Consider the following 27249-nt stretch of genomic DNA (forward strand, 5'->3'; position numbering starts at 1 on the left):
ATGATATATGTATTCTGTGTGCTGTGTGTGCGTGTTGCTAACTTTGCCAGTGGGATTCGGGATTGGCTGAAATCAGACAGTCCAATGTGTTGTCTTAGCTTTCTACTCAGATTTCTCACTCGTCATATGCATTGGAAGATTTTCATTTTTGCCTTTTCCCTCTTAATCACATTTGAGAGTCGGGTTCTCATACCAGAGAAGTAGCTGCAAGGTGGGCAGCAGGAAAGCTGAGGGGAAGGAGCAGAGCGCCTGTCTCAGATGTGACAGAATAATCATGAAGAGACAATCACACAATGATGGTCGTCTCTTCTTTCTGTGGATGTGTCTGATGAAAACGCCACAGAAACCAGCTTTTCTCACCACCTATTTTTCCGGACTGCAGGAAACCCAGTCATGTAAAGTTTTCCTTTCCCAGACAAATTCTAAAACTTGTGAAGGTAGCTCTCAGGACACAAGCAGTCCCTAAGGAAAAGACAGGACAGAAAACAGTGAAGTACACTTTTTGTTTAATTCCATGCATTTGTTTGCTTTGATAGTCACTCTTGTTCCCATCACTGTACAGTTGGTCGATAGAAAGGGAGAGCCGGCATGAGAACCTGCACAAGGAGCAGGAGAAATAAGACCACAGAGGACGCAGATAAGGGAGTTCATTTTGAGACTTGACTACAAAAAAGGAAGTTAATCTGCTTCAAATTGAACTCACATTTTATTGCAATCAAGAATCCAAGTGGGTTGTCACACTCCAGAGTCTGAGAAGTGGGCACTGGAGGGAGCGAGCTCCTCAGGTGACACGGTCAATAAAGGGCACCTTCCTATTAGCCTGCACCTTTTGGTGGGGGTTCCCTCTGACCTGCAACCCCTGGAGGACCCCATCCGCCTGGTCCCAGGCAACAGCCTAGGGCCAGGAGCCAGCATTCCCCTGAGTGCTGTGAAGTGGCTCTGGAGAGCAGGCCTGGGACTTGGCTGAAGTCTTACAGTACCTTTTCTGGTGGCTCAGATGGTAAAGAATTTGCCTGCAATGCAGGAGACTTGGGTTCAATCCCTGGGTCGGGAAGATCCCCTGGAGAAGATGACAACCCCCTCCAGTACTCTTGCCTGGAGAATTTCACGGACAGTCCATGAGGTCACACAGAGTCGGGCATGACTGAACGACCAGTACTAGCACTTCCCTTGCAGTGGCCTTGCTGTCTGCCAGGGGACCTGGCTCTGTGTGAAATTCCACCAGTGTGCTCTAGTCACGTGACAGGGAAGCCACCACCCAACTCCTTTTGGGTAACCCGATTTCTCAGAACAGTGAGCTCCCCTCTTCTGCCACCTGTCCCTAAGAAGTGTTCCAGTTTCTACAAAGGTCCTCCACTTGGCAGTCTAGTCCGTTCCAGTTTGAACAGGTGCTGCAGTATTGGCTGTAACGTGCAAACAGGCAGACCAATGTGATTTCTTCTGTGCTAGTCTGTGTATGTTGGTAACACTGGTGGTGCGAGTATATTAGGGCATTTTTTCTATGAAATCAGCAATGAAGAAGATTCTTGCTGCCTAGAAAGGTACTAAATTCATACTGACAGTACAAGTCAAAAGTCTTAAAAAGGATGTCACATCATTTTGGTACCTCAGTCTCATAGAATCTAAGGAAGAAGCAAGTAACTGGGACTTCTTAATTAACCCTCTGTTTATAGAAGGTGGTGAGGAACAGGTTCATTTAACACAATGAAATGATGTAATGAAGAGACATGTTGGAATTCAATTGCAATCATACACCAAAGGGGCAGTGGGTGGAGGCACGGAGCCTTTTTCCTGCCTTTCATGCTGCCCCTTGGCCACAGGGTGGGACCTGGAAGCAGCATACTGGTACATCCCATCATTCTCCCATGTGGGCTAACTCAAGATCTCAGACCACCTTAGGAAATTATGAGGTTAAGGTTGGGACAGCAGATAGATCTCCCCTTGCACACCAATTCCAATCAAGTGGTAATTATTGCTCCAAGTGCTGTATTGTGAGAGGTTCGGAGGGTGTGTCCAGGCTCAGCAGGAAAGGATATGGTGACTAATAAATAACACAGTTTGGGATAGCGTGAAGACGGTAGATGGTGGTATGTGGTGGTATTCTGGTTTCTGGCTTGGTAGAAAAATGAAACACAATAGAGCAAACTCTACTAGGAGCAGAGCAGGGCAGGAATTCCTTGGAATTTATAGAATTCAGTTGCAAGAAGTTCAAGTAGAAACATTTTAAGAAAAGGGGTGGAGAGAGAGACATAAGGGCATGGAAGAAAAAGGTAAATCTTTTGATCAATAAGGATACATTCACATTGAAAAAAACATCAGTGCTCCACAGTGGGAGAGGGCTTTTAAAATTAGGTTGTACCAAGAAAACCCCAAACCATCAAGTCTATTATTACTTGGATAAGAGGCAAATTCAGTACAATGAGGCCCTGAAATGGAACTCCAGTGTACTAATTAAATACAACTAAAAATATCTTCAATTCTAGAAGGATAGATTTGTTGATACCAAAGTTTTTAAATATCTGAACTTCAAGTAGGTCACACCAAACCATCTTACAGCACAGCTAGCTCTTCACCTCCCTGGGAAGGTGCTCCCCACAATCTAGCCAACAGGTCTAAACTTTAGCAGTGGTAAAGTCTATTTTAACTTCAAAGGAGATGCAGGCTTTAGCAGTAGTAAGGTCTATTGTAACTTCAAAGGGGATGCAGGCTTCTGAGTCCCTCTGCTAAGCAATTTTAAGAGGAATTGTTGTTCAGAGGACAGGATCTAGAAATAGATGCGAATCAGAATCAAATGCTCATCTGCAACACAAATTAAAACTCATTATCTTCCAGTCAGTTACAACCAGATGCTAAAGGAATGTGGAATTCATCCCAAGGGGATTAAACTTTTGATCGACAACGAAGCTTGAAATCATAGTCCTGGGAGTTTCCTTAAAGTGCTGTCGCCCAGTTGTCAGACTGAAGAATTAGCTCTTAAATTCCCTGAGCTCTTCATTCCACACTCTTCAGATGACTGTGGAGTTGTTCTCAAAGAAACACACACCAATTCAAAATTGTCCTGGTTACTTCAAAGCAGGCAGTGAAGGGTAGCCTGGGATAGAGAAGGCATTTCTCTAAAGACACTGTTCTTCTCTGAAGCCTCTAGTCACTTCTACTAAAGAAAATAAGCAAATGTTCAATGTAGAACTTTATTCAGCTCTTGACCATACAGTGAATGACTTGAAGATTCAACACTGTCTGCGGCCCTAACATGCTCTTAACAGTCAATCCAGTTAGATATATGGCATTATCATGACAGTCCAGATGGGAATTCAAAAGGTATCAAAACGATGAGGTATTGGAGTGGATTTTCCAGAAAGATCATCACTGAAAGGGATAAGACACGTTCACCTTCATCTTTTTCTTTGGCCACTATAGGTGGGCAAGGCCTGGATAAGCTAAAGGGTCAGTGTTTTATGTTGGACAGAAAGAGGATACAGAATTATAGCCTCTCTGTTCTCAGAAGTAATGAGCCAGAGAGATTCATAGTACAGTGTGGTCTGAAGTCAGAGGATAAAACATGGGCTTTAAAAGGTGCTTTTCCAGCTCTGTGACTGACAGATTAGGCCTCAGGCTAGAACTTTCCTAATCATCACCACAGCTAGGCATTTTTTTTTTTTTTGTCATGCCATCTATTTCCTCTTTTTAGTCTCCTAACTAGGAGGAAAGAAGGTTGGTTTTAAGGGATTTAGCAGGAAGGAGCTTACAAACCATGTTGCCAGTTCTTGAAACTATCCCACAGGCCCCAGGTAGGTTCCCTGTAGGCCTGTTTCTCTCTGGGCATTAAATAATTCTCTTGTGCTTCTAATGGATCACATGATTTTATTTCTTAAGAAACTTGAGAAAGTGTACAGCTTTGGAACTTTGTCCACCACTCAGTCATCTGCCCACCTAGGAGCTTTTGTGATCAAGTCAAAATCACAGCGTTAACCACTGGGCCTCAGGGCAGTACCCGCATCCTCAGATGATTGTTGTTGTACACAGAAAATGAGGGAATACAGCTAAGACGAATACCAGGGAGCTCCCACATGGCAGTTCCATTTTCATTCCTTCATAAAAATCCATAATAACTCATGGTTAGCAATCAACACAATCACTGTGCTACACCATAAACCACACATTCTGATCGACAGAAAATGAGAAGGATAATAATTATTATAAAATAAAATAACAATGATAATAATGCCATAACTTAAGATCTTTCATGTAGTCCAGCTACAGAATTCATACAAAATGGAATAATTTAATGAAACAATACTGCTCTCTGTATAAGTTAAACATTTTCCTTCATCCTACCTAAGAGCTATAAATTATAGACACTAAATTTTAAATCAATGTCTCAACATAAAGTGTAAACAAATGGAGGGATCAAACAAGCAAAAGGAACTGCTCTAAACTCCCTCCTGCTTTTGCTTTTTGGCTGATGCAATCAGTGACACTTGGAGGAGGGCGATGCTTTCACCTCTATTGGAAATGGTTTAATACCTGGTGTATAAGTCTTGCCTGATGTCCAATCTGATGCAGCGTCAAAGAGTTCAAACCATCCTCTCTAGGTCTTGAGCCGAGAAAGGGTGTTTGGCAGTGACTAATCCTGGAGACAGAAACTAGGCCAACATCTGTTTTTATATCAAATTCTAGATTAAAATTTCCTTAAAGCTGAGGCACCATGAAATACCTTGGTTTGTTTCTCAGAGCCCATGATCCTGGAGACAGAAAGGACTCAGGTCTTGGACAATATAAAATCTTTCCAATCTCTGCTTGGCATCAGTTGTTCTTTCTATGAATTTCCAAATCCAATTATTCAAATTTGCATGGAGCCAAATACATTTTACAAGTAGCATTTAACAGGAAAGCTATTATGGTGGGGGAGGGGCTGCCTTTTGCAAATTGCCTGTTTTGCCTTTTTTCTGACCGTGGCAGCCACTCACGAAAGCTTCTGGGGTTAGAATGAGTTAATACAAACATAGGGTATGGTCTGACATAGGGTATGGTCTGGGACTGGACATTGGGCAGACTCATACACCTCCTAGCTGCCTTCAAAGACTGTTCCATCTAAGTCAATAAAACTCTAGAAGACAAACAACCTGGTCCCAGGGAGCGGTGCTTGCCATCTTCTCCACGTAGTTAAACTGAGACATTCTGTGAATGTCCTTTCACAAATTGCACATTTGCTTTTCCAACACTGTTGTCTTATCCTCCTCTCTTCCTCAGGCTCTCCCTCCCCTGCCCCGTTTTTCCCTAAAAGACATAGTCAACAGGTGGGAAGGAAGTAGGATACAGGGAAATGACACTCAAGTCTGAAAAATCAACACACTGGTCAAGGTAACACACTTGCCAAGGTCATGACACTGACAGCATTAAAAAGTGGAATATTTGTCAAGGACAAGGTTGGACACTACCTGTAAGTCTCACTACCAAATGCTGTTTAAAACTTTAAAAATGACATCAGCTTCCACAAACACAGTTTTGAATACATGCCCTCAAAGACCTTGGATACAAGTAGCTGGTCACCAAACTTTTCTAGGTCTTTGCATCACCCATCTGGACAAGCTGGCTGAATTTAGTGTGGTCTGTTTACAAGTTACCTGGAATTGCTTTTCTTCTGCTGCTCTTTGTTTTCTAAAATGCTCAGTATGTCTTGCTTTGGCTCTTCTTCAGTCACTTACAGCCAAAAGAACTGGTCCCCTGTTCAAGTAGCAATAATACCTCCTGGTCCCACAAACTCCCAAGGATGTTGCTCCCAAATTTCACTTTTTTCCTTTCCTCCTTTTGCTGTCTTTTTTTTTTTTTTGCAAGAAATTATTGTCTTTTTCTCTATCATATATAGTTCACTCTTTACAGTACAAAGTGTTAAAATGTCAAACAAAAATAAATATCAATGTTACAGTAGCTAGAATATTCAATAAAATAGATCCCTGCCATTCTTGATTGAAATGTTCAGTGAGACTTAATTTCATTTGGATATTTTTCTCCAGAGATTTGCGAAGTCTCATGTTCCTGTTATTGCAGCTCATTTCTAGGGGTAAGAAAGATGGGGCAGCTCTCCTCCCAGACACAAAAGCAGGAGGAGAGTGGGAAGAGTCTGGGGGTGGTGAATTTGAAATGCCAGTATAGTCATGAGATCTTCAGGGTGGGTGTTCTTTCATTACCAGGTAGCAGAGCTGTAGTGTTTATTGGTCCTGACTGTGGCATCAGAACACTCCCCATCTGAAGAGTCACAGTCCGATTCTTCAAACTGCATAGGATTCTGCAAAGTCAAGACAACATAAGACCTTAATTCCTTTCTCCAATTACTCAGTAAATGTATTTTGAACACCTCAGTAAATGTATTTTGAACAGGTCCTGTGCTGGGTTACTGGCTAACATAGATGAGACCAGACCCTGTCCTTGTGGGACTTATGGAGAAAGAAGACTTAGAAAGATGATGATGACAATGAAGAAGACGACAGTGAAAATAGTGTCCCACAGTCCCACATATATTGTTCACTATGTTCCAGACACTGCTGTGACTGCTTTAACATCTATTAATCCATTTCATCCTCTGTGAAATAGAGGCTGTTATCATGCCTGTATATGGGATACGGGAGCTGACCTACAGAGAGGTTAAGTGGCTCGCCCCCCATCACACAGTGAGTGAGTGGAAAGGCTAAGGTCGACATCTGGGCAGTCAGACTCCAGGGTCTACGCTTCCAATCATGATGTGACCCATCCTCTGAGAAGGCAGTACTGTATGTTAACTGAAGTGGTACATGTGCTCTGACAGCACGTAGGGGCTGGTGTGGACCTGGGGGAGGGAGGCAGATACCCTCAACTAGGTTGGGAGACAGGGTCAGAAGTGATGCTTGAGTTGAATCTCGGGGTGAAGGGTTCCTGAGCAGTTTTATGCTTGTGCTTCATTTGGGAGAACTACCCCATTTCGGGAAGCTCTATTATCTCTGTAGTAAGTCTCCTACATACGAATGAGTTCTGTTCTCAGAGCACATTTGTAAGTCCAATTTGTTCATTAAGCCCAACTAAAACAATCAGCTATACAGTACTGTACTGTAATAGGTTTATAATACTTTTCACACAGATAATATATAAAAAACACACAAGTAAACCTTTTTAATCTTATAGTACCGTACCCTGAAAATACAGTAATACCAGCTACATCACTGCTGTTTTTATGCTTGCTTCCAGATATCCTGGGCTTGACATATCGATACTGTCCTACTGTACACTATATAGTGCTGTACAGTAAAATTACACAAAAGCACAACCACGAGGAGAAGGATGCACACACGTGACAATGTACGCCAGACACACGAGGTAACTTGAGTGATGGGCATGCAAACGTGAAAGCTGGCAACTTAAAGGTCCGTATATAGGAGACTTATACTTCTACTTCCTTCATAGAGGAAGTTATTCTATCCTATATGTGTGTGTGTTAGTCACTCAGTTGTGTCTGACTCTTTGCGACCCCATGGACTGTAGCCTGCCAGGCTCCTCTGTCCATGGGATTCTCCAGGCAAGAATACTGGAGTGGGTTGCCATGCCCTTCTCCATAATTGTAAAGGCCCTAGGGACTTGAGCATGTTCTAACACAAAGACCTCCAGGAAAGGGGACAGTGATGAGAGGAGAAGAGAGGAGAAGACCCCACCTCATAGCCACGTTCCTCCGCACATAGCTTGCCCAGAGACATCTGTGTTTTCACGCGACGCACAGCACACTCCTTGTCAGAGAGCCCGTCCGAATGTGAGGATATCTCAATGGGGATCTCCGGCGTCTGGGACAGCAGGTCATCAAGCTTCTCTGCCAGGTGATCTTCGAGTTTATCTGCTAACTCATCAGGGCTGTTTGAGTGGTCACTGGTATTTCCTTCCTCGCCATCAGACACAGAGAAATTCTCAGAGCTAAAGGTGGAATATGACTGGCAGCTGCTGATACAGCGATGGGGCCTAGAACCACAAAGAACCAGAGGAACTTAGTCCTGGGAATGGCTGTTTTTCTTGTCTGTTGGTCGCAGTCTTGGTGGGAGGTGATCTAGTTTTCTGCTTGCCCCGGAGGGAGAGCCAAATCCAGAAAGGAAGAAACTATTTAAAGCAACAGAGAGGGAAATCTGCGTTCCCCCTTTCGTTTGGTTTTCTATGCTTATGTGGCTCTACACAACGCTGCAAAGCTGATGGCTACCGCTGGTCTTTGGCAGGGACTGCACTTCTCACTGGGTACGGGGGCCTCGGAAGGCTGAGTGCTGTTAGGATCGACCCCTAACAGAAAGGAGCTTGGCAGGAACGTTGACTCTGTAGCTGTGGGCACTGTCCAGCAGTAGGTGCTCACTCCAGGTAAAGTCGGGGTTTAGCTCTCATGAGACAAAGCTTCTGGGGAGCAGGGAGGGGATTTATAAACCTTCCTCATTTCTCTCCCATTGTTTACAAAGGAGCCTAGTAAATAAGAATGCTGTTAGCTTACACTGTCTTCAAATAACAAAACAAATAATAAAAATGAAGACTGCCTCTCCCTCTGTCATTGCCTGACCTTCCTGTATTTCTTAGTACAAAGCGATTCCGATGGCCTGTGATCTGAGGTTGGCTAATGACCAGGCCAGGTGATGGGCCGGAGTGATGGCATCAAGAGTCCAGATGCAGGAAGCCCAGGTTGGAAAGGGAAGTTAAGGTAGGACTCACACAACTTCTCAAGGCTGGTAACCCAGAAGGGAGACAAGGGGAAGAATGTTATAATAGAAAAAGTAAAATCATGAGGTTTAAAACAAAATTTGTATCATAGCAAGAAAGAAAGGTGGGGAGCCATCAGGTGGGCTGAGTTAATGGTGACCATAGGAACAAATGCTGGAAGTAATTGTGATGCCCATAAAATGGGGTCAGAGGATGAAAAGACAGTTATCCAGGGTCAATCTCACTGCAGAGGAGAAAACATAGTGCCCAAGGAAACAAGGTAGCAACGGCAGTGTGGTAGAATAACTCAGGGGTGAGAACAGACTTTAATTTTGTGCATGGCATATGGGCCCAGAATACAATCTGCCAAAGCATGGGGAGTCCCTTGGTCTCAGCAAATTCCTGGTTCTGGGCAGGTACACAAACCTTCTTGGGGTATTCTTACAGTCTTCCTCTTCAGGAACAGAATGCCTATCAGCAGAAAAGGCCTCCTGGGAGGAAAACTCCTTTCAATACTTCTACATGAGAGCAGCTGTTAATTCTAGGGGTAGGGTTGTATGGTCCTTCTTTGGTCCTACAAGCAAAGTTCTTATTGCTGGCTAGGCAGGAAGCTGTTTCTAAGGATGGGCTGAAGGAGGATCAACTTATTTAACTATACTTAACCTGCTGCTGCTGCTGCTGCTAAGTCACTTCAGTCATGTGCGACTCTGTGCAACCCCATAGACGGCAGCCCACCAGGCTCTGCCATCCCTGGGATTCTCCAGGCAAGAGTACTGGAGTGGGGTGCCATTGCCTTCTCCAATGCATGAAAGTGAAAAGTGAAAGTGAAGTTGCTCAGTTGTGTCTGACTCTTGGCGACCCCATGGACTGCAGCCCCCCAGGCTCCTCCGTCCATGGGATTTTCCAGGCAAGAGTACTGGAGTGGGGTGCCATTGCCTTCTCCATACTTAACCTGGTAAGGTATAAAATCCAACGCATGGGAAGTGCTATGGATTGAATTCTATCCTCTCCAAATTTATATGTTGAAGCCTTATCTACAGTGTGACTGAATTTGGAGATGGGGTCTTCAGGAGGTGTGTGTATGTGCTCAGTCACTTCATTAAGGTTAAATGAGGTCATATAGGTGGGGCCCTAATCTGATAGGACTGTGGCCTTATAAGAAGATGAAGATCTCTTATGCTCTTTCTCTCTCCCCTACCGTGTGAGGACATAGCAGGAAGGCTGCTGTCTGCAAGCCAGGAAGAGAGTTTTCACCAGGAATCTTGGACTTTCCGGCTCCAGAACTAGGAGAAATAAATTTCTTCTGTTTAAGCCACCTAGTCTGTGGTATTTTGTTACAGCAGCCTGAGCAGACTAATACAAGGAGGTACACTAGAAACCAATAAAATTACCCATAAAACAGCACAGCCATCTCTCATAAACTGCCCACTATATTCTCCATTATAACCTTGAGTCATATTTATTTTCCCCATCTTTCAGTTATTGTTTAGTGAATTTGGATAAACTAGGATCTGCAGTGCATAGCCAGCTACCAAAATGGCCAACAGGAAAGCATGAACACAGTGGGTCCAAACTTCCCTATAAGGGGCTGTTAGAAAGTGGCCTGCGATGGAACTGAAGGTGTGGCAAACTCGGGGTTCTCCCTGCTTACACTGAAAGCAATCACATAGGTTTATTGGTTTTACCTCTGTCTTCGTGGAAATTCAACTTCACTATCTACTTCCCCTTCTTCCTCTTCAGAGGAGTCATCTCCACTCTGAGAAGAACAAGGAGAAAAGAGTCTCATTTCTCTTTCTTACATTCACACACACACACATGCACACACACATATGTACACAGAGACCCTGTAAAAGATTTAATTATCATCAGAGGCACTGAGAGGTAGCTTGCTGAGTGTAATTTTGAAAAGCATACCTCTTCACTCATTCATATAGCAACTTTCCCTGGGTGTCCATCCAGGCCTGCACGATGCTGGAGGACGCATAGAACTGGGTAAGGCTGGGTTATCTTTGCCCTCAGGGAGGTGAAGCTTCCATGAGAATGTCCACAGGTGAGTACTCAGGAGGGGAAACCAGAGACGAGGCCTTAGATTTGGGGGTGGTCTCTTGTAACCACTGTCACCAGTGGTTCTAGGCTCTGACACACAGACTTCAACAAGAGGTGGTCTTTCGGTTCTTCAAAGCCCAACAACTACTTCCCCTCTTTATGTACCAATCACTTTTTCTCTAGTATTACAGCTGTTATGCTTACAGCATCTCTACTGCTAAGACATCATTTAAGGTCAGATCCCATCTTGTTCTGTTTTATTCCTCCTCCACCATTAACACAACACTGCATACAATGTAGATGCTTAACATACGACTGAGTCAGCACGTAGGCATGGGTAAGAGAGTTCTGGCTGGGACATCTGAGGCCCCGTCACTGCTTGGGCTCTGTGGTTGATCTGGAAGGGTGTGTAAGTGTCTCATCTGAGAACACAATCTTCCCTTGAGGGAAGATTCCATTTCCCTTCAAGGGCACAGGAACAGCCCCACTTATGATTAACCATCATTAACCACAGCACCATGATGCACAGGATTACAACAATCCCTTGGGAGGTGAGTAAAGTGGGTCCAAATAACTGTACCAAAAATTGAGCATAATTTGCTACACAATTGCTTCTGTTGTTTATGTTTCAGTTTTTTGGCCACGAGGCATGTGGGATCATAACTCCCTGACCAGAGATAAAACCTGCACGGCCTGTGCTGGAAGGCTGAGTTTTAACCACTGGAATGTCAGGGAAGTTGGAAGGATAATTTATTTTTAAAGTCAGTTCTAATAATCTATCGCTTTTACCCATTTGTCTTCTGATACGCGTTTTGAATAGGAAACACAGGGATGGAGCTATTCTGCCTGTGGAGACAAGCACGTCCCCCTAAAGCACTCCTGGGAGTGGATCTCAGTAGAGAGATGTTGAGCCGCCCTGTGGGAGCGTAGTTCTAGGGAGGCCAAGTGTGTGAGGAGTGTGTTGCGTGGCCTGCAGACCCACAGATGCCTCAAAATGGCACCAGGATAGTTCAAAGATACATGTTACTTGGGAGTGGACTGGGGAGTGGGCTGATGGGTTTCTTCTGGGGGTGATGAAAAGATTCTAAAATCAGTTGTGCTGATAGCTGCACAACTCTGAATAGAAAAAACTGAGTTGTACACTTTAAACGAGAGAACTGTATGGTAAGTGAATTATATCTCAATAAAGATGCGACCAAAATATCTGACCCCATGGGGGTCAGAGCCGCAGAGAATGCACTAGCCCAAATCCACTGCACTACCAGAAACACGATGTATCCCCGGGAATGCTCAGTAAGTAGCAGCACTGTATGTGGAGGAGCAAGCACAGCTCTGAGACAGCGGCCCTCAGCTTCAGCTTCTTTCCTAGGAAATGTCTAGTTGACCAAAACATGCTCGTTTGCATTTCAGACACTTTCCTTTCTTCAGTGGAACTCCCGATGAACGAAGATGACGTGAAACAATGGTTAGAACTGAGTGGGTGTTTTCTGTGTGCTAAACACTTTTCATATATAGTGTTATTTTTCATTAGCAAGATGAGCTCATATTTTTGGAATGTTGCTGTATGCCAGGTTCTATTCTAAATTCTTTACATATTAACTCATTTAATCTTCACATCAATCAGTGAGGCAGGGTCCACTATTAGCCCCATTTTATAGATTAGAAACCGATGCTCACAAAGGTACTAAGTGGAAGAGCCTGGTTTTGAACTCAGGTCTGTCTGACTACCAAGCTTGTGCTCTGACATAAGGTAGGAGACTTAGCCGGACTTCCAGCTAATAAACCACAGGCAGCCAGTGGGTGAGGAGGAGAGGAATAGGTTTTGGTGACTGAGAACTGGCTGGGTCTTGATGGTTAATGGTGGTGTTTTTCTAAAACATACTGGGAAGAAAGTGAGTTCCATGGGGGATTAATAAGTGTTATTTTTAAAAGGCAGTATGTCAAATAGGTGAGGCAAAAGATGGCTTAAAGGAGGTTACTGCATGCTTTCTCAAAGCCTGCTACTGCTGCTGCTAAGTCACTTCAGTCGTGTCCAACTCTGTGCGACCCATAGACGACAGCCCACCAGGCTTCCCCATCCCTGGGATTCTCCAGGCAAGAACACTGCAAAGCCTAGGATTTGTTAAACGTGTACTTAGGAATCTCCGAGAGGGAATGTTTCCAAAATCTGTTTTATAATGGGATTCTTCCTTCTTGTAACATCCTTAGGACCAGGCTAGGATAGTGGATTCCAACCTATTTTGATAACATAGCCCTAAGATACAGCTGTTTTTCTACTTATAAATTATATATACTTGAATCAGTGCCCTGATTCAGGAGTTGTATTCTTTAGTCTATCACCTAAGCAGTGTGGAAAGTATTAAAAGCAAAAATACTGCTATTTGTGCTTTTGTTATCTCATCCTTCTACAAAATGCATATTTCTATATATATTCTACAATGCATAGCATATGATAGGCTTCGACATTCCTCAAAGGCAGTGACGCACTGCTGTTGTCGTTACACCTTACCTTCTGAAGTGGCCTTGTTTTGCGAGGTAGCACTGGGGGAGTGATGTGATGAGAGGCGCCAAGGGATGATGCAGACCGATAACCGCTGAATTCATTTTCTTCCATTTTCTCAGAACCCTGGGCATTTTCCAAGAGGGGATTGTGTGCTGGTGGCTTGAAAAGGCTGGGGCTCCTCCCTACCGGCTTGGCCGAGGGGACGTCTAGGGACCCATGCTGTTCTGGCCTGCACTGGAGGCAGGGGTCATAGGGGTCAGCCTGACAACAGCCCCAGGGGCCAGCCTGGCCCTTGTCAGGCTCAGAACTTCTCCAACAATCTGCCGCCATGGCCGTGGAGATGAGGTCAGGGCTAGAGCCAGGCATCTGTCTTTGAGAGTGGTTGCTGAGTGGGCTCCGCAGGGCTGCTGCAGGACCAAAGTACCTCAGGTTGTTGGCGCAGGTGGCAATGTCCTGTCCGTGCATATTGAGTCTGGGATGGTGACTCTGCGACATGGCAGGTGGGGGTTGCTGGTATTGCTGCTGCAGAAGATTATGGTGCTGGGAAGATGGGTACTGGGGCTCAGCTTGGTGGAGGGAAGTGGGATGGGGCGAATCCTCCTGGGCTGGCTGGTTTTTCAAGATGGCCGCAAAGTCACCGTGGCTGCCTCGGCTGTTCCCACGTCGGTGGCGTGGTTTGCTCCGATATCGGCTCTTGCTGCTGGAGGAGGACAGTTTGGGACTTCCGGATAAAGGGGATGCTGTGGGAGCCACTTCCACACTGGGGATACCTTCAGATCTCAACAGATCTGGCCTGCAAGGAAAGAACAGGTTTGGTTTTAAACATATGAAAACTCTTTCAAGTTTGAGGAAAACTTGGTCTGGTGGTTGCCAGAGGTGGGGTGATGGGACTAGGGGTGGGTGATATGGGTGAAGGGGATCAAAAAGTACCAACTTCCAATTATGATACAAGTAAGTCATGGGATTAACGGCGGTGTAACTGGGGTTGACAATACTCTATTATGTATTTGAAAGTTGCTAGGAGAGTAAATGGGGCTTCCCAGGTGGTGCTGGTGGTAAAGAACCTGCCTGCCATGCAGGAGATGTGGGTTTGATTCCTGGGTAGGGAAAATGCCCTGGAGGAAGGCATGGCAACCCACTGCAGTATTCTTGCCTGAAGAATCCCATGGACAGAGGATCTACTGGCGGGCTACAGTCCACAGGGTCACAAAGAGTTGGATACAACTGAAGCAATTTAGCATGCATGCATGCATGCACAGGAGAGTAAATCTTAAAAGTTCTCACACAAGAAAAAAAATTGTAACTATGTATGGTGATGGATGTTAACTTATTGTGGTGATCATTTTGCAATATACACATATGTTGAATCATTATACCATACACCTGAAATTAATAAAATGGTATATGTCAATTTCCATTATTTAACCCAAATTTCAAATTTGGGTTAAAAAACCCAAACCCAGAACAGCTGAAGAGAGGTAGGAAAGCAGAAGCCCCTGCCACCCCCAACAAGGCTGTGGCTCCTCATCCTCTCTCCCCTCATAGTGGTCTCAAAGACACCTCTATTCAGGCCCCAGGGGGTTCCAGACCTTGCAGGGAAACTGCAGGTGCAGTCCTGCCTTCATCCTATGTGATAAGGAACCCAAAACCCCAACCATATTGGCTTCTGGTCTCACAGCTCATTACTGGTAGAATCTAGATGAACAGTCTCTCCTAATTGCCAGTCTGGCTTGTTGGACAGTCGGAGTACAGCCTGAAGGTATGTACAGATCACCTGGGAGCTTGTTAAAATGACTGCATAGGTGTGGGATGGGACCTCAGAGCCTGCCTTTCTAACATGCTTTCAGATGATCTCAACTGAGGACCACATTCTGAAAAGCCAGGCCTCACAGCAAATCAGTAGGCATCAGGCAGCAGGAGATGGTTTTTTTCTTCTCTTCCAGGAGAATTTCATTTAAAGACTTGTCTGAGTACAGAAGTTCCAGCTATCACCAGTATATGATGAGGTGGATAGGGTACTGTGGGATTATCAGCATCTTCCTGTCTCAGATTCACAGCACTGTGGTCAGTTGGCCAACCTGTGCCACAGACAGCATCTGGGGAGGTCCTGGGGCTCTCTACTGAGGAAAGAGAGCCCTCCAAGGCCCAGTGAGGGCATCTATCAATATTTACGCAGTAACTGGCTATGGCAGGATCTAAAAGAGAACTTAGGTGAAAGTGTCCTAAGATAGGTGAAGGCTGCTCAACCTGGCAGTGCCAAATCACAGAATAACACTGATACAGCACACCCAAGTTTACACAGCACTTCACAATACACAAAATACCACCTTCCTACTATTACAATACCCATTTTACAGATGAGAGCACTGAGGGACCAGAGAGGTTAGTTGGCTTGTGTCCATCACAAAGCTAGGAAATGGCAGAACTCACAGCTTGAAGCCAAGTCTTTGGACACCAAGGAACAGTTCTCCCCATTCCAAGCTTCTCCATGTTATAAGGCATTTAAACTATCTTATTAGACTATACTCAATTTGTGATGGGCTTGGTGGATCCATCATGGTTCATCTTTTTCTGTCCCTAACTAAACACAAATTGAGGCTAAAAGATAGTGGATGGTTTCTCCTCTCTGATCACCTGAGGCCACTGGCCTGCTGACTTGATAATCACTGGACTGTCCAAATAATCTGAAACATAAATCCTTCAAAAGGCGATCAACAGAACTCTCTGCAGCTCTAGTACCCACTCTGAGTTGCCTTTCTAGACAAGTTCAGCTCATCGACTAAGCATCTACTGGTGCTGTCAAACTTTCAAACACGTTTCTCACAGCTGAAATAAAAGTAAACACGAGCTCATACTGTGAACAATGAAACAGTACTATTTTCTCCCAAAGTGCTTGGTGTTTTAGCTGTTGGCAGACTGCAGAGAGGAGCCAGCAGGTGAAAGCTGTGCCCAGTTCACATACCAAAAGAAGGGAGTGGTGGGATTCCTGGAAGGGTTTGCCAGGTGCCAACTAAAAACAATTTCTCTAGAGCTTGACCAGAAGATGGTGAGGTGTGGTAAGTAAAAGCAAACCTGGGATTAATCCATGTAGTTATCCCTCAGTGGTTTAGATTTACATTAGTCAGGCTGTGCTGGGATGGTCACTGTTCTGAAAGTCTTAAAATACATGCTTGGTTTGCATTTTCTCACTACCTTTATTCTTACTGCATTTAAGGCACAGTCTTTCTTTTGCATTAATTTAGGATTGGGTCAACACTCCATTGATTGGGAGGAATTCCTCTAGCAGAGAGTTTGATTTAAAAAAACTGACTGGAAGAGCATTCTAACATTAAACTAGCAAGGGAAATGTGTTGTAATTAGGGGAAAGGGCATCTTTAAAAATTTTTTTTAACTTTTTTTTTTTTTGAGCAACTGTGATTTCCTAGGTGATTTCACATGCCGTCTTATTTAAACCTCACAAAAGTTCCACACAGGAGTGGGATGAGGGGAACCAGATGATTAGATATAGGTAATTATCAAAGTGCCTGCTTTTGTTTTGGTGGTGGATTTACAGGCACTTATTACATTATTAAAAAGAACTAAATGAATAAATAAAAGTGAGACATACATAGACCCATGATGCATATTATACAGAACTCAATTCTGTTCACTAGGGGGTCAAGAAAAGAAAAAGAAAGTACACCATTTTACCGATGGCATTGAGAGAGATCAACCGACATATTCCAAATCACACAGCTTCTAATAGGATTTGAATCCAGGCCTGTCCGGCCCCCACTTCATTTCTCTTCACTGTTCCATGCTAAGATAATAAATATTGATGCCTTAGACAGTGATAACTGTATTCCCAGAGTCCAGGACACACTCTCTCCCACTTCCCTACTCTGTATCCAGAGGCAGTACCATGTGGCCACACTCACCATCATCTGATAATGTATTTTAGGGGCATATTTCCCCACTTATCTGAATAGTGTCAGTATAGATGCTCACCGCTTGGCCTGCATCCCAGGTCTGTGTGGCATGCCTTTCCTCTTCATGAGCTTCTCCATGGCATTGGGGTGGATTATTGGACGGACAGGATGTCGTTTGTAGGTCCCAGGATACTTCTTCTCCACAGCCTGCTCACGCCTGAAGAATGAAAGAAAAGGCCATGTGTCAGTCTTGCCTGGAGAATCCTATGGACAGAGAAGCCTGGCAGGCTACAGTCCATGGGGTCACAAGAGTTGGACACGACTTGGTGACTAAACCACCAGTCACCCCAGAGAGAAAAGGTGGGCAGAATGTTTTCACAGGTTTACTCCACCCACAGAGTCTGGCCACACTTAACAGATATAGGCTATCTGAATAACAAGGCTACTCTTCAGGTTAAAAAGGAAGAAAAAACAAAACTAAATTCAAACTAACCTGACTTCATTTTTTTTTTTCTTCAGCTTGCAGATGGGACTCGGAGGCCAACCTTCCCTTCCCCTGACACGACTCATGAGATACCAAGCAAAGGTTGAAGTCCTACTTATTTTCAGGAGCTGCTATTAGTCAGGACCCCAGAGTTTCTTGCCGTTCTCAGGAGAACACTGAACCGCTTGCAGCAGTTGCTTTTCTTCCCTAGGGGGCGGTAAGCTCCCACTCATCCACACCAAGCTCCTCCTGAAATGAAGACCCCCCCCCCTCTTCCCTGAGCCACTAGGCAGGTTGAAACTGCAAAGTGCACGGTCCCCTAGAACCAGCTCTGTGGCGAGTCCACTCAAATGTGAGCCCCATCGGGGCAGGGACCTGTGCCTGGAACATCTCCCAAGCAGTGTTGGGTGGATGAGTAAAACAGCCACCAGTTTTGAGTAGCAGTAACCTGGACGAGTGTTACATCTTGGCCAACTGACAGACCCAAATCAATCAGGACAAACAGTGGTCCGGGCACGTACTTGATGAGCTCCTTCTCCCGCATCTCTAGCTGCAGCATGATGGCACTCAGTTCCATGTACAAATTATTAGCCCGCTCAAGTTTCCGCTCATAGTGCTCACGAATATCCAAAGCATGCCTATCAAAGAAAACACAGGAGCAGCGAAGCTGATGAATGTGGGGGAGAGCCAGGGGTCAGCTCTAATGAAGTAAGAACAGGATGGTTTATCTCAAAAGCACTTGCCCAAGGGCCCTCTAAATTTAAGGCTCGCTTGTCTGATGTAGTGACTCAGACAAGGTGGAGTGGGAGATGAGAAGTCCAAGTTTTCCACTTATTTGATTGTTAAGGGCCATATCCACTCATACAGAATAGGTAAAATCTGAGTGCAATTTATGTATAATTTGTAGCCTTTGTCCGTACACTATTTGGCAATATCTTAATAAGAATATGCTACCTGTTAAGGGAAATATGCAGTTAAAGCTAACACGATAATCCCTCATTTATACTTATCCATAGTATAGATCTTGTTTGGGCTCCAAAATCACTGCAGATGATGATTGCAGCCATGAAATTAAAAGACGCTTACTCCTTGGAAGGAAAGTTATGACCAACCTAGATAGCATATTCAAAAGCAGAGACATTACTTTGCCAACAAAGGTCCGTCTAGTCAAGGCTATGGTTTTTCCAGTGGTCATGTATGGATGTGAAAGTTGGACTGTGAAGAAAGCTGAGTGCCAAAGAATTGATGCTTTTGAAATGTGGTGTTGGAGAAGACTCTTGAGAGTCCCTTGGACTGCAAGGAGATCCAACCAGTCCATCCTAAAGGAGATCAGTCCTGGGTGTTCATTGGAAAGAATGATGCTGAAGCTGAAACTCCAGTACTTTGGCCACCTCATATGAAGAGTTGACTCATTGGAAAAGACCCTGATGCTGGGAGGGATTGGGGGCAGGAGGAGAAGGGGACGACAGAGGATGAGATGGCTGGATGGTATCACCGACTCGATGGACATGAGTTTGAGTGAACTCCAGGAGTTGGTGATGGACAGGGAGGCCTGGCGTGCTGCGATTCATGGGGTTGCAAAGAGTCAGACACGACTGAGCAACTGAACTGAACTGAGTCTAGTGGTTATCTGTGTTCTACCCCTTAATAGATTATAAGCATCTTGGGGTCATAGACTACCTCTTATAAATTTCTGATCTTTCATGTTACCTAGGGCAGCAACTGAATAAACAAATAGCATTGCTCCAGGGATCTTTGTTGCAGAGATACGATAAAGGAAGATAACAAAGGTGCAGGGAGACAGTAAGAAAGTGATACAAAGGAGAACTGACTTTCAGGGCAACTTTTAAAGAAAATAACAATAACCAGCAGAGGTGACAGGTGTGTAGAAGATGAAATGATTCACAGAAAGGGTTCCTATTAAATATCTGAAGACTTGGGAATAAGAAGGGAAGTAGGAGAGGTCGGCTGACCTGAGCTCTTCTCTGCGCCTTCGAATAAGTTCTTCATCTAATCGGTGGATACAGGTTCCTTCACTCTTGATCTTCTCAAAGTGCTTTTTCACTTCTTCTCTCCATTCAGCCTAGGTGAGGACAAATTAAGTTTTGTTAACTCCAGGAGTTTTAATCCTTGATATAACCATAGGACCCTGTACGAGACTTCCCCCCACCCACCCCATATGATTATACTGAAGAGCCTTATAGAATAGATGTTCAATAGTAAAATATCTCACATTAACGTATCTGCACGCCCTACCCAACTCTTCACCCCATTTTCTGTGTTTAGTCTAATACTCGATGCTGTCTTGGCCCCAAGAAACATTACAGCTGGCATGCTAGCCATCATCTCTGGAATAAAGCAGTTCAGTTTTAAGTCAAGATTGTGGTGGAGAGAGCCTGGCTAGAAAGAACAGCTCTGATAACCATATGGTACAAGCATGTGTCAGTCAGAATATGACCATTTTTACATTCGACCAGAATCTCTCCTGGGCTTTGTTTACAAAAATATCTCGAGAAAATATTTAGTATAGAAGATCCAAGAGGCATGAACAACAGGAGAAGGGGATAAAAATACAGGAACTTATACAGGAATCTGTGGGCTTCTCAGGTGGCGCTAGTGGTAAAGAACCCGCCTGCTAATGTAGGAGGTGTTAAGAGATGTGGGTTTGATCCCTGGGTTGGGAAAATCTCCTGGAGGAGGGCATTGCAACTCACTCCAGTATTCTTGCCTGGAGAATCCCACAGACAGAAGAGTCCATGGGGCTGCAAAGAATTGGACATGACTTAAGTGACTGAGCATGCATGCATGCATGCATATAGAAATTTGGGAGTGAGAAAGAAAAGAGGGAAGGAGAAGGAGGAGAAAGAGCATGGTCAAAGAATTTAGTTGTCTGGAAAAAAATTTAGGAGAGGGATGGGTATCTAATATGTGATTTAAGTTTTTCAAAACGTAAGCCTCTTCCAATTTCCTAAATCTTTAGTAAAGCCCCTGACATTCACCTTGACTTTGGATGAGTGTATTTATTTGGTTTTGCTTTTTTTTAAAAAAAAAAAAAATAAAGACAGGTACTGAACTGCATCTTTGGGTCAATGACAGGACAAAGATAAAGGAACAACCAAAAGATGGCAGGGATGGGGGTCTAAAAAGCAGAGCCAAAGTGTCCATGTAATTCTAAATCTCCCGGAAGTTCACAAAAGTATTAAAAAGGACACTGGACTTTTCCATAAGGCGTGGTGTTTCAGACTAATTTCATCTAAATTTCAGGAGGCAGGAAAATCTCTGCAGGAATATAGTCTATAGACCATTTCTAGAAAAACAGCTAAAGGAGAACCTTCCTCAAATTATGTATGCACTAGTATCCCAAGAAGCTAATGAGATAATCTAAAATAATTTCCAGTGAAGACTAAATATGTAACTAAATGTTTCTAACTGTATTGTCTTCCACAGCTCTTCTATCCTTTTAAGATTCATAAAAATGATCTCTCTAGACCCTGGAAGAAGTTATAGTTAAGTAATTGTGAAATTAGAGAAGCTTTCTCCCCAGATTTGCTGTTTCTCATTTATTTTTATAGAAGAAATTATATTACAATTATTTAGAAAGTGTTCATTCTGCCTATCTGTTTATAATATGTTAGATCTTCATATATATACATATACATATTGACTGACCATTGGGAAGCGATTTCTGTCAGTTGATTTTCTGGCATCAAATCTGCCAAGCAATGTCATCAAAAAGCCAAGATCTAGAATGTGAAGCCCATTGTTTGGCAACAGTCTTTGACAATGGTGATGGCGGTGGTTTGGTTGCTAAGTCGTGGTGGCATCTAAGCAGTGAACACAGGTTTGGTTGAGCCCAGGTAATTCTGTTCTCTTAGCCACCATATTAAAGTCACAGTAAGAGTATTTGAGTTTTAAGACTGACAATCAGGGTGGTTGGACCTAAAACGGATAAGGGAGGGGGCTAAGGGTGGGTCTTAAAGCATCCTCTATTTTGAAAATCATGTCAGTGGATCCTGACACTTTAACAGGGAACAAGAATATCTCCCTCTAGTGGTGAGGGATCAGATACTGCAGATCCGATTTTTTAAATTCTAGAGGAAATAAACCTCCTGACACCTGGCTCATGGAATGTGAAACTTAAAAGACAACCCTCTCAAGATTGAAACTTATTAAAGTAGATTTCCTCAAAAGAAATTCCCTTTGTGTGAAAACACCAAGTACTGATTAATAATAATGTGTTTTCCTCAAAGGTACTACTGTGTTACAGGTAGATGTTAATTTTGGAGTTCCATCACATATACTTAGAATCTTTATGTAATAGGAGTTCCAATTTGCACTTAATCTGCAATTTAGAGATGTCTGGGCATATCTAAGAAATGGAGGTGGGCAGTTTGTACAGAGATTAAGGACTCTCTGAGAGAAAACATGAGGGAGGGAGGAGTCCTGGTGATTCTGACCTATAACAGTCATTAACATAGGAGTGGAGAGGCACTTCCTACTGTTCCACTAAAATACCAAGAAAACCTTGGGCCATAACTAGCACTATTATGTGATCTGTAACAAAATGTAACTTAACAGGGAAAGGACCATTTCATTGCATAAGCACAAGAATGTGCAAATTTGGAATCTGGAGAAGCCCACAGCTTTAGTTACTGCAAAAAAATAGCAGATCTTGGAGGGCGACAGCAGTTCCTTAAGGATAAGGCGGCATCCCATAGATGCCAGCTGGGGACTACAGTCTCTCAGCAGAAAACAGTACTAACCAATAAAGTAACACTCAGCAGATGCTAGGTGGAAGACTGCTGTTCTAGCCAGAGTCAGAGGAAAGGACGTGTGTGTTAGTTGCTCAGTCGTGTCTGACTCTTTGTGATCCCATGGACTGTAGCCCACCAGGCTCCTTTGTCGATGGGATTCTCCAGGCAAGAATACTGGAGTGGGTTTCCATTTCCTCCTCCAGAGAATCTTCCCGACCCAGGGGTTGAACCCAGGTCTCCTGCATAGCAGGTGGATTCTTTACAGTCTGAGCCTCCAGGAAAGCCACAAGGAAAGGAGGGCAGACATTAATACGAGGCTATCTGAGATCCCTACTCTTTACTGGGGATTTCCCCAAATCACATGTAGAGTGGAGGAAAGGAGTAGGGAGTGTTTCACAAGGTACCTAAGTCCAGTAAGCAGGTAAGGGAAAAATACAGTGAAATCTGTGTTATTATTGTGAATGGAATCCTCTTCATAGCACAGGTAAGGCCTGGGAAAGGCTGTAACATTTAGCAGGTTTTTGTCTTCTCAGATATGTAACCAGTTTACTGAAGCTCTTGCACCCATACCTTGCTCCTCCTATCTCTCATAACAGAGGTGTCAAAATGAAGCTGAATTAATATATGAATGGATGAATAAGACAGATGATATTCATACAATAGAATACTATTCAGTCATAAAAGGAATGAATTTGTGACATGCTACATCATTAAAGCTCAACATTCAGAAAACGAAGATCATGGCATCTGGTCCCATCATTTCATGGGAAATAGATGGGGAAACAGTGTCAGACTTTATTTTCTGGGCTCCAAAATCACTGCAGATGGTGATTCCAGCCATGAAATTAAAAGACGCTTACTCCTTGGAAGGAAAGTTATGACCAACCTAGATAGCATATTAAAAAGCAGAGACATTACTTGGCCAACAAAGGTCTGTCTAGTTAAGGCTATGGTTTTTCCAGTGGTCATGTATGGATGTGAAAGTTGGACTGTGAAGAAAGCGGAGTGCCGAAGAATTGATGTTTTTGAACTGTGGTGTTGGAGAAGACTCTTGAGAGTCCCTTGGACTGCAAGGAGATCCAACCAGTCCATCCTAAAGGAGACCATTCCTGGGTGTTCATTGGAAGGACTGATGCTGAGGCTGAAACTCCAATACTTTGGCCGCCTCATGTGAAGAGTTGACTCATTGGAAAAGACTCTGACGCTGGGAGGGATTGGGGGCAGGAGGAGAAGGGGACGACAGAGGATGAGATGGCTGGATGGCATCACTGACTCAATGGACGCGAGTCTGGCTGAACTCTGGGAGTTGGTGATGGACAGGGAGGCCTGGCATGTTGCAATTCACGGGGTCGCAAAGAGTCGGACACTGACTGAGCGACTGAACTGAACTGAACAACATAGATGAGCCTTGAAGACACGCTAAATGAAACAAACCAGACAAAGAAAGACAACTATTGTATGATTCTACTTCAGTGAAATATCTAGAGTAGGCAAATTCATAGAGATAGAAAGCAGAACAGAGTTTTCTGTGGGGAATAGAGAATGAGAAGTTAGTGCGTAATGAAGTAATGAGAAATTTTGAAAATTGATAATGGTGATAGTTTTATAACACTGGAATGTGATTTCTGCCACTGAATTGTACATTTAAAAATTTTTAAATAGCAAATTTTATAATATCTTTTACCATGATTTTTATAAAGTAAAGAAAAAAAGAAGCTTAGCTATGAGAAATGAAGAAGCAGGATGTTGAGGGGCTATGCTGCTGCTGCTACTAAGTCGCTTCAGTCGTGTCCGACTCTGTGCGACCCCATAGACGGCAGCCCACCAGGCTCCCCCATCCCTGGGATTCTCCAGGCAAGAACACTGGAGTGGATTGCCATTTCCTTCTCCAATGCATGAAAGTGAAAAGTGAAAGTGAAGTTGCTCAGTCGTGTCCGACTCTTGGCGACCCCATGGACTGCAGCCCACCAGGCTCCTCTGTCCATGGGATTTTCCAGGCAAGAGTACTGGAGTGGGGTGCCATTGCCTTCTCCGTTGAGGGGCTATAAGTAGTAGGAAATCTTAGATTCTGAGTCAGAAAGGTCTTAACTCTTGATTAGTGCATGAGTCCTCCTTACTGCCTCCCCCAGTGAGCACCAGCCTGTTTCTAGGACCTACTTGCTCATGATTAAATTACTCTTAAGGCAAAACAGTCTATCCCTCTAATGAGCTATCTGTCTCTGCAACTCCCAGCCCCGGAGTTTCTGGGTGGTCACAGTGGCACTGGGTAGTCAAGAAATTACACTTGCTCCTTGGAAGAAAAACTATGACAAACCTAGGCAGCGTATTAAAAAGCAGAGACATCACTTCGGCAACAAAGGTCCACATAGTCAAAGCTATGGTTTTTTCAGTAGTCATGTATGGATGTGAGAGTTAGATCATAAAGGAGGCTGAGTGCTGAAGAACTGATGCCTTCGAATTGTGGAGCTGGGAAGACTCTTAAGAGTCCCTTGGGTAGCAAGGAGATCAAACCACTCAAGCCTAAAGAAAATCAACCCTGAATATTCATTGGAAGGACTGATGTTGAAGCTCCAATACTCTGGCCACCTGATGTGAAAAGTCAACCTATTAGAAAAGACCCTGCTGGGAAAGAAGGCAAAGAAGGTGGCAGAGGATGAAATGGTTAGATAGCATCACTGGACATAAATTTGAGCAAACTCTGGGAGACAGTGAAGGACAGAGAAGCCTGGTGCGCTGCAGTCTATAGGGTCACAAAGAGTCGGACACGACTTAGTGACTGAACAACGACAACGGTGGCACTCAAAATGGTGCGAAGACGAGGGTTGTAGAAGAGCTCAGAAGCAGGGCACAAGAGGCACCTAGCAGCTGGGACCTGGGGTCAGGCTAAAATGTTTCTAAAGACTTCTATCGAATGTAATTGAACACCAGGAGCAATAATTGTCTACTTGGAGAAATGGTTTATTGTCCAGGAATGAAGCAATAGCTTTGGCAGAATCTAATATTGTCCTGAAATTGGTTGCTTTGTTCATCTGTTCTCTATATGCTGCTTCTTTATACAAGTGCTGTTGATGAGAAACAGATGAAGCATGTGCTCTCAGGAAGACATCAGCTGGGTTCTTGGCAGCACCCTTGACTGACAGTTTGGGGGGAAGGTGGTGACCGGCAGCTAAACAACTACTGGTTGATGACTGATGCGGGGAGAATTCTGGCAGCAGGCAGGAGGCAAGGCCTCAGGTACAAGAGGGCTATCAGTAAGCAAAACTATGCGCTAAAAAACTAGTTCTTGCCCATTATGGGAGGATAATTTGTCAAAACACAATTAATAAGAGCTCCCTAGCTGCCATTCTTATCCATCTCAGGAGTTCATCAGAAAAAGCACCCAGAACATACAACCTCAAAGAAGGCTTAATCTTTATAGCTTTGTGGGAGATGAATAATAACATCTTGCAATCAAACAGCTCTCTACAGTTTCCAGGGCACTTGCATGTTTATTATCTTATCTGATCCTCATCAAAACTCCACAAGGAAGGGAAAACATGGTTATCTTCAGTGTTTAGATGAGTTAGCTGAGGTTTATGGAAGTGTAATGATAATCCAAGGTCACAGGACAGGGATTTATGCTCAAAATCTGTTACTTTTCTCAGTACCTCCCTCATTAGTTCACAAATACTTCATTATCATTAGCCAGAGATGGTCTGAATTTCAGACCCAAACAAATCAGCTTGTAAATAACTGAAGAATTCTAGGAACTAGCAAGGGTATTTTGGACTATTTAAGGAGAGGTAAAATTTTACACTGGGAGAAAAAGGTGGTAGAATTTATGAATATTAACACATGTCCTATGCACTGTTTTTCCTTTCCATTCCTTCTCCCCTTCCTCTCTTTTCAAATTCTTGCTCTAACAGAACCTTCTCTAAGTTCAATTTTATGCTGCATAGATTAATAAAAGTGAGTTTATACAAGTAAGGATACTGACTGTAGGTACTAAGTATTATACATACGTTGGGCACTCAGTGTGGCCCTGGCTTCAGAAGTGATATTCTGGGAGCACACAAGTAAAGTTTGTTTAGAATTTGATGTTTTCCCAGTATGTACAGTCATACTGTCAATGACTTGTGAGTTAGTACTCTCATGAAAATTGCTTTTCAAAATTATGGTGCATAGAGTTTTTTTGTAAAGGAAGCAAAGCTATGATTGATACTGTATCCTAAAGTCTGAAAAATTTTCTAGAGACTACTCATTATTATGGGCTTCCCTGGTGGCTCAGATGGTAAAGAATCATTCTGCCATGTGGGAGACCTGGGTTCAATCCCTGGGTTGGGAAGATACCCTGGAGAAGGGAATGGCTACCCACTCCAGTATTCTTGCTTGGAGAATTTGATGGACAGAGGAGCCTGGTGGGCTACAGTCCACGGGGTCACAAAGAGTCAGACACAACTGAGCGACTAACATAACTCACACTCATTATTACTCTCTTTCATTTCACAAAGGGCTTAAATCTTTTTCTTAATGTAAGGAAATATTTGAACGATATCTAATCCAGTAACCAATACATACATGTATTTGTATAGGTAGGTAATGGTTTTAACAGTTCTAAGGGAATTTACCTGAATGAGCATCAAAGAACATAGGAAATGTCATGAAGTTATCCTCTCATTTTCTGTAAAATCAAATACTTTACTTACATAATAATTCCTCAGAAACACTAAAAAACTATAGGGACAAGCCAGACTATTCAAAGACATGGTGTGGGGAGAGCTAAGTTTGTGGTCACAGAGAATATGTTAGAACTTTGGGAAACAGAGGAAAAGTCTCTGATTTATTATTCCTTAGAAAACCTTGAGCCTTAAGTAAGATATTCCC

General features: G+C 43.6%; 1 protein-coding gene across 5 annotated transcripts in view; it reads right to left on the minus strand.

Annotated features, from left to right (window-relative positions):
* Positions 1-687: 687 nt before the first annotated feature.
* MAP3K13 (mitogen-activated protein kinase kinase kinase 13) overlaps positions 688-27249 on the minus strand; it is a 161605-nt gene continuing 135043 nt past the window's right edge. For 3 of the 5 annotated variants that reach the window (XM_024997604.2, XM_010801213.4, XM_010801216.4), the window contains 7 exons: positions 19606-19715; positions 18154-18270; positions 17228-17365; positions 13247-14033; positions 10377-10447; positions 7680-7977; positions 688-6286 (listed from right to left, as the gene is read on the minus strand). In XM_024997604.2, the coding sequence (XP_024853372.1) occupies positions 6185-6286; positions 7680-7977; positions 10377-10447; positions 13247-14033; positions 17228-17365; positions 18154-18270; positions 19606-19715 (1623 nt within the window). In that variant the 3' untranslated portion in view covers positions 688-6184. 5 annotated transcript variants of the gene reach the window in all.

Source organism: Bos taurus, chromosome 1, assembly GCF_002263795.3.
Source record: "Bos taurus isolate L1 Dominette 01449 registration number 42190680 breed Hereford chromosome 1, ARS-UCD2.0, whole genome shotgun sequence".
Lineage (NCBI taxonomy): Eukaryota > Metazoa > Chordata > Mammalia > Artiodactyla > Bovidae > Bos > Bos taurus.